Here is an 8,064-nt window from a genome sequence, read left to right as displayed (position 1 = left end):
GGATGCAAGTCCTGCCTCAATATCACAGTAAACCACTTCAGTGACAAAGGTTTTATTCCCCTCATTAATGAGGCGATTACTCAACTGGTAATTAGTGTTTCCACCACTACTCGCATAAAATATTAAATAATATCAATGTGACTAAATTCAGTGTAAACAAAGACAGTGCACAACAAAGTGATCTACAAACCCCTATTCATTATATGTAGCAGGTAGACCATAATTGAAATTAGTCCAACATTTTGGATAAGAGGGGGTGGTTTTTATTTTTTTTTAACCAGGATGTAGAGCAATTCGAACTCAAACCAACATTGTTATTATTTATTAGGAAGTGCTGAGTCATGCTCTGAATGAACTGGGCACGGCTCCAATGTGTAGTAAGGTAGTAGGACCAATTGAATCAACAAAAGAATATCGCAATCGCCTCTTCTATATTGATCAATATTAATATTAAAAGACTGAAGAAACTAAATAAACCATTAGTTCGATTTAGAACGTAGTTTATTGCCTCACAGCAAGAAGGTCCTTGGTTCGATTCCACCTTTGTGTGTGAAGTTTACATGTTCTCCCCATGTCATGCTAAATTCACTGGGTCTTTGTCTACGTGTGGCCCTGCGATAAACTGGCGACATATCTACGGTCTTCCCTGCCTTCCGGCAGATGTCACCTGGGATAGGCTCCAGCCTAACTCGTGACCCGGATAAGCTGCTGAAGATGAGGTGATTTCTGGGATAGCACCTTTTTAAGTGTAGAATGGAAAAGATTACCGGTAAATGATTTGTTATGTGACTGATTGTTGTGAGTCTGCATATCGTTGCTTCCAAGCTACTTTTGCATCCTTTATTTTGAGTAACATTTTTGGCAACCCTCAGCTTTGGATGATAATGCTGATACTTTAGGAGCGCCTCCTCGTCGTCTTCATTACTTCTGCCAAGGTGGTCGGTGCTAGTTTGTCTCCCTGTTAATTAGAAGGACTATGCAACAATTATTCAATCAATTACATTTGGTGGAAGGGTATAACATGCATCTCAATTGAATTTCGATCAGATCTAGATCATGTGGTGTCTCTCCCCCCCCCTGATTAAAATAAACTGGACCGGTTCATCTGAATGTCCCTCATAATACAGGGCTGAAGCTGCATTGTGTCCGCTACATGTGCATTGAAGCTCTTTTTGATCTTGTGTGGACAGGTTGTGGTAAAAGCTGCTTTTATTCTGCCTCATGGTTATGTATAAAAAGGTAGAATCAACGGATGGGAGGTGCTGTTGTTCAGATGTGAAAAGGGCAGTTTTGGCAGTAATGTATTCAAAACATATGAGCATGGCATGGCAGCTCAGTATTAGCATGAAGCTAAACCAAATAAGGCCACACAACATGCATAGAGGTTTAAAAACGAGGGATTTAAAAATCAAGTGCCTGAAATTTCACTCCATATACAAAGATGACACGTTGGTCATGAGAACAGCTTTCATAAGGGCAAATTCTAGAGGTCGTCTCTCAAAATGTCCTTTTAATGAGATTTGTTTGAGAATGGAATGGAATGCAATTCAGCTTCTGCAGATCTACCCATTATTCACAAAAGCTCGTTCTGAGTTCTCACCCTTCTCTCCTAGAAAGATCAATGTCAGATACATTTCTGGAATCTGTGATCTTATATAAGCAATGGCCCACCCTGCGTTCCCTTCCTTATGGCTGGGGGTTTCTTCTGAGCATGGCATTGCGTGTGAAAGGACCAGCCCTGCCCAAGCCACTCAGCACTTTGTCCCCATGTAATTTGGGCATTAGCTCCCTGACCATCATCCTAATTGCTGGAGATTAAAATACAAACTCAAAGGGTAAACTTCCACAATTGATATCGCGTTGACCTTCCGAGCATACTGGGACAACATGGCTTCCTGTTGTTGGGGGCGGGGGAATTTCCTGCACGGAGCACTGAGGGGGGGGTGGACAGGAGAGAGAAAGAGAGAACAAGAGACTGAAAGGCAATAAGCCAGGCTTTCTTTAAGAGAAAACACAGAAAGGGAGGGGGAATGTTTATTGATCTTAGTCACAAACATATTGTAAAGAGGAACTTTGATACGAGGCTTTAGCACGCTATGGGAATCTTAAAGGGAGATACAGTGAGACGTTTTGGTTCCATGCTCTTCCCACCAAATAGGAATGAATGGGACAAAAGGAGTAACACTGGTTCAACAAGCTACGAGTGTTGAAAACAGAATATTTTTTTTTGTCTGCTATATCAATACACCCACCCCCCCCTCAAATAAAAAAAATACCATGGCTTCCTATTATGCAAGCATCACCGTCTGTGCACAGGAAAAGCTCTGGCAGAGGTCATTTTTACAACTTGCCTGAAAAGTATTGCATATTGTCCATTAGCTAGTTTGATTCCCCTTTGACTTCCCCATTGTTCAGTGATCCTGACTGTGAAAGTGATCGGACTTAAACAAATTCCGACAAAAGTCACAGAGTGACTTACACAATGCTTCTAATATCCTGCCTATCCAAATGTTTCCTTATATTATACAATAATACCTCGACATAGGAGTATAATTAGTACCTGGACCAAGCTCGCAACTAAAATTGCTCGTATGTCAAATCAATTTTTCCCATATAAAATAACTGAAAACAATTAAAACACTAATAACCATGGAATGCACTTTTTAATTTCTATATAGATACACACATACAGAATGATATTATAAATGATATGCAGTATTAATATAATATAAATTGTGGTTTTATTATGAGATTAACTTCGAGACAGACGATAGCGCTAACAGCAGTGCGCAGTGCGGAGGAAGAGGGAGGCAGCGAGAGTTGGACGGTATATTATGTAGACACTTTATACTGTAATTGAACCTTGCACATACACTTTCATAGACTTAGAAATAATAGTCATCTCGTACTGGCGTGCCAAATCACTTACGCGGACACCTCGGTCATTTTTAATTACATTAATTTTCATAATGCCGTGCTTCATCTCCATTGCCATCACGCATCTTTCCTTGTCACGCCCATCCTCACCACTCCCTTTCTCTGAACCCATGAATTATTATAAAGAATATTCACAAATACAGTGAAAATAACTGAATGAGTGAAGCAGGCTTGGAGCGCTTGCAGCGTCAGCATCTGGATGAGTGCGCACATCTCAAAGCAAAATGTTGCTCGCAGGCTTGCTCGTATCTCGGAACGCTTGTATGTCTTTCAACATGCATTTGTATTTTGTATTTCAACAAGTCTCTACATTTTGAGAGATTTGTTTTTGGCTGACATGGACAAATATAAAACTATCTGACATGGCTCACTGTGTGGATAAAGATGCGCAATCTATATACCACCACCAAGGCTATATAATGCTCTTTATTTAGTTACAAATATTTTTTATATTTATAATATTGCCTTCTAAAGCTGTGTGCTGCTGTGCAAGGACAGTGTATTACATCTGCATTAAAAAAAAAACATGTGTAGGATGAAATCTGTCAAAATAATTTTTCTTCCTTACCTGAAAGTGACCTTTGATCCCATTGCGATAGGGTCGTTTTCAACAGATGCCACCTCTCCCTGATAAACTCCCAATGTCAGCCCACAGTTTACATACACAACACCACCGAACCAGTCTGAGGCCATTATGTTCACTGCGACCCTGTGATTTAAAAACACAAGACAAATAATGATCACCCCCATGCCTTTTTTTCTATGCACTTCTCTAACGATGACAATTTTACCCAGTGATATTTATACTGTTGAGGGTACCAGATGGAATATTGTGATTTTACCCAGTGATATTTATACTGTTGAGGGTACCAGGTGGAATATTGTGATTTTACCCAGTGATATTTATACTGTTGAGGATACCAGGTGGAATATTGTGATTTTACCCAGTGATATTTATACTGTTGAGGATACCAGGTGGAATATTGTGATTTTACCCAGTGATATTTATACTGTTGAGGGTACCAGGTGGAATATTGTGATTTTACCCAGTGATATTTATACTGTTGAGGGTACCAGGTGGAATATTGTGATTTTACCCAGTGATATTTATACTGTTGAGGGTACCAGGTGGAATATTGTGATTTTAGACACAACTCTTTAGTCCAACAAATAACTGGGTAATATTTATAATATGACAGCTAGCCATAGCTATGGCGCTAACCTTTGTAACTTTAAATAGATTATCGTCTGTTGTGAAACTCTGTCGTAGAATTAATACTTATCCATACAACCAACAAGCTGTGCAGCTAGCTAGACAGCTAACATGAGCTTCGCCTGTACCGGCCGGTTCTTGTCTGGTGAACTGTTTTAACTTTTATAACTATGCTTAACACTTTGAATATTTATTTTAAATATATTCAGAGACTAGTACGAAGCCTTACCTTCTTAAAATTAATCTGCAGACAGCTGTGAAGTGAAGCCAGCTGTTGTTTGCGTTATTCCCCTGCTTGATGCAAACGTCACTTCCTTTATCAATCACGTGGGCTTGTTGCGTCACGTTACGTTCTCTTCCTGTTTACTTCAGATCAAGAGTGAATTTATAACTCTGACATAGTCATAAATTTGCGGATTATCGCTGCCTCATCAGTGTTTCATGTTTTTTTTTCTCTAATCAAATAAACGATAGGAACGAGACGATTTTCAAACATTTTTCTTTATTTTTTCGTGTGGCTGATTTAAGACTGGCCCCATTACATGCCCCATAGATTATAAAATCATTGCTACATTAGAAACAGAAATAGAAAATTGCATAGCCTTCCAATGTTAAAAAAATCGAAAAATCACTGGAACTCTGACACTCAATTTTAGTCACAATAAAACTCACCTAAAAATATGAAAAACTAGACTCTAAAATACAAGAAACGTTATAAACGCACACACAGGCATGCACGCACACTCAAATCACATTTTGGGATACAAATATAGCTTCAGTTTCATATATGTGTTTTATAATATAATTACACAAAATTAAATACAATTATAAATGGTATCAAAAAGTAATGTCTGATGAGAGTCGCATGTCACAGAAGAAAATCATGCACAATACAGTGGTCTAATTAGTATTGCCTGTCCTGTAAAACATTGTTTGTCTCAAAGAGCATTCCTCTAAATGAAAGTAGTTTAGATTACTGCACAATACAGGAGAACCAAGCATCTCCTTATACTTCACTCATGTGCAATTAGGTATTTACGCAAACCTTAACATCTCAGACAATCTCCTGCAAGCGACATTCATTTACTTGCTCCAACGCCATTCGCGCTGTGAAATTTGGCATGTGATGCTGACATTCTGAGTAAGATTCTACTTTCTCTGACTCCTTACTTTCTTATGCTCCATACAGTGTTAAAGTCAACTTATACCACTTTCTGAGTGATATATGGTACATTCTGAATAGAGTCACTGCTCATTCCTTGTTCTTTGATTGGCTCTCAAAGGGAAGCGTTTGTGCTTCATTGTGAGACCATATTCTGGGGTCAAGTCCAGTGGCTCTCCAGGCATTGGGAGGAATTGAAGCCTCTGGATGAGGATTGCCAAGAAGAGGTAAACTTCATTTCGTGCAATCAACTCGCCAATGCACCGACGTTTTCCCAAGCCAAAAACAGTCACTTTCTCTCCCTCCATCTTGTTGACCTCAGTGCCATCAGCATTCAGGAAGCGATCAAGATTGAAGGTAGATGGATCTTTCCACAGCTTTCTGAATAATACAGTGTGTGAAGACAAAAATTACACAACTGTTGATCATAGGTCCCCAATCAATTGGAGGATTAATGTCCTCTTCCAGGACAAATTAGCAGTGGATTGCATGCATTTGTCAGCGGTGTTCCCTTGAATAACTTTTATTTGCTTTAACAAGGCTAGATCTTCTGGTTATGCCAGACAGCTCTGACATATCAGCCATATTCAACCCTTTTGGCATTGCCAAAAAAAAAAGCATAATAAAAGAACTTACGGATCATGGTTGATCTGCCACTGATTGATGAAAACACAGGTGTCTTTTGGAATAAAGTAGCCGTTCAGAGATGTGTCTTTGGATGTGCTGAAAAAGAAGATTTTTTTAGGACATTTTTCACATTTACATATCTGTATTACATAAATACTTGTTTTTTAAATAGCTATATTTTTGTTTGTTTCATGAATATTTGTTGTACTTTCGTGCATCTAAAAATTGTAAAACTCACCAGTGAGGGATAGTGAAGGGAAGGAATGAAGAATGCCGAAAGATCTCCAGGATAAACGCCTCCAGAAAGGGTAAGTTGGATTTGTCAGACAGAACAGGTGTGCGCTCAAGACCAACTTTGCCCTCTGGAATTGAGAAAAGATAGTTTTCTATTAATTCAGGATGAAGATGAAGTTTGCAAACCCATCTCACACTTTTTAATTGATTAAAGAAATTGCAATCAATTCTCAAAAGCACCAACATGTTTGATCCTGTAATATATATATATATATATTGCCACTTGTGTAATTAACAGATCTTTACCATCCTGAAAGACAAATGTAATATACAAAAAATATTAAGTGTGCGTGAATTGTACTTACTAATTTCATCAAAAAGCCTTTCCTGTATCTCGGGATAAGCTACCAAGTACATCACTGACCAGGACAGGGCAGTGGAGATGGTGTCAAAACCTAGAAGTCAAAAGACACCTCTGTGAGGACATTATTGATGAAATCATTCTGTATCTACATTATTTCAACCCACCAGCTCCAAACAGATCGTTGACAATTCCTACAATCTTATCATCGGATATCTTTATATTGGAGTTCTCATCCAGCTTTCTGTCCGCAGAGTGATCGATTAGGGAATCTGTGATGTCCCGAATACGGGTCTGAAAGAAAAATGAATGTAAGAAAAAGAGGCAAGTTAAGGCTTGTTTTACAAAATATGGAGCAAGACAAACTATGTGCGATTCATCCTGTGGCATACCTGGTCAAAAGTGGCATAGTGCTCGGTGACAAGCTTTTTCACAAAGGCACTGAACTGGGCATTGAGTCTCATAAACCTCTTCATTGTTGTGCTAGGCAGGTACTGAAGGATGGGGATGAAGTCTGCTGGGTTACCGCCACTGCCCACCACCTGTACGAACTCATCACTGAGGTTCACAATACTGAGCAGCTCCTGGTTGTTGTGATCATAGCGCTGGCCGAAGCACATTCCACAGATCACGTTGGCAACGGAGATAACAATGTAGCGGAAGGGGTCAAAACTACCATCAGCCTCCATGACGGTGTTGAGCTCTTTGATCAGATACTCTCCTTCTTTGCAGATGTGCTCCTCCAGCATGCAGGAGTACGCTGGGGTCGTGCCCTCCAGCGTGGCAAAGGAACGCAGGACAGTGTAGGCCAGCTTCCTGCGGGCTCGCCACACTCCAACCTGATCTGAGCTGAAAGCCAGACTCGTGCCATTGTTGATGTGCCTGAAGCTGTACAGGTCAGGTCTGCTCGCAAACTCTTCCCCTTGCTTGATGAGAGCCTGTCGTACTGTTTCAATGCCACTCAGCACCACCACAGGACGCATACCAATCTGGATCTGGAAGACATCACCGTAGCGCTTGCTCATGGCGGTGAGACTCAGGTAAGGTTTGCTGCCGACTTCCAACACATTCCCAATGATTGGCAGGGGCTTTGGACCAGGAAGGCGACGAAGGCCCGCAGGAATCTCAGTGCGGAAAAATTTGAGAATCAGGTAGACCAGACAGACTGTTGTTATAGCCACCAAACTCTCAGATACAGACACCGATCCAATTAACGGCAGTATCATTAGGGCCATGATGACAGCTCTTTTTTCAGCTTCTCTACTTTACCTGGAAATGAGATAGGAGGGGCATTACGGTATTGAAGAGCGATGTTGTGCAACATGCACCACAAAGTTTAGAGTAATTGAAGACGGTGTTTGTTCGGATTCTGCAGACTCGCATTCTGTACAAAAGCATGCTTTACAAGAGGCAGGCGATGCAAAGCAGCAAGCAATATAAAGTTTCTTGTCACTACCCAAAAATTCAATCTCATGATAAAACACGTATTAAAGCTGCAACTGCAAACACCAAATGCATGCATGCTTATTA

General features: G+C 40.2%; 1 protein-coding gene across 1 annotated transcript; it reads right to left on the bottom strand.

Moving 5' to 3' along the window:
• Positions 1–4,635: 4,635 nt before the first annotated feature.
• Positions 4,636–7,769, bottom strand: LOC137916050 (cytochrome P450 1A1-like). Its single transcript, XM_068759170.1, has 6 exons — positions 6,927–7,769; positions 6,702–6,828; positions 6,539–6,628; positions 6,178–6,301; positions 5,949–6,035; positions 4,636–5,693 (listed from the first exon to the last, which is right to left on the bottom strand). The coding sequence occupies exons 1-6, from the start codon at positions 7,767–7,769 to the stop codon at positions 5,396–5,398; spliced, it is 1,569 nt and encodes a 522-aa protein (XP_068615271.1). The 3' UTR covers positions 4,636–5,395.
• Between the last annotated feature and the right edge of the window lie 295 nt (positions 7,770–8,064).

The sequence above is a fragment of the Brachionichthys hirsutus genome, unplaced genomic scaffold (genome assembly GCF_040956055.1).
Source record: "Brachionichthys hirsutus isolate HB-005 unplaced genomic scaffold, CSIRO-AGI_Bhir_v1 contig_198, whole genome shotgun sequence".
Lineage (NCBI taxonomy): Eukaryota > Metazoa > Chordata > Actinopteri > Lophiiformes > Brachionichthyidae > Brachionichthys > Brachionichthys hirsutus.
Note: the sequence above shows the minus strand (reverse complement) of the source record. Positions and strands in the feature narration are given on the sequence as shown.

Excerpts from the sequence above, each read along its gene's own strand:
- LOC137916050 (XM_068759170.1), bottom strand. The coding sequence starts at position 7,769 with ATGGCCCTAATGATACTGCCGTTAATTGGATCGGTGTCTGTATCTGAG. Across the intron at positions 6,829-6,926 it reads ACTATGCCACTTTTGACCAG|ACCCGTATTCGGGACATCAC; the intron begins GTATGCCACAGG and ends TTTTTCTTTCAG. Across the intron at positions 6,302-6,538 it reads AAGGCTTTTTGATGAAATTA|AGGGCAAAGTTGGTCTTGAG; the intron begins GTAAGTACAATT and ends TCTCAATTCCAG.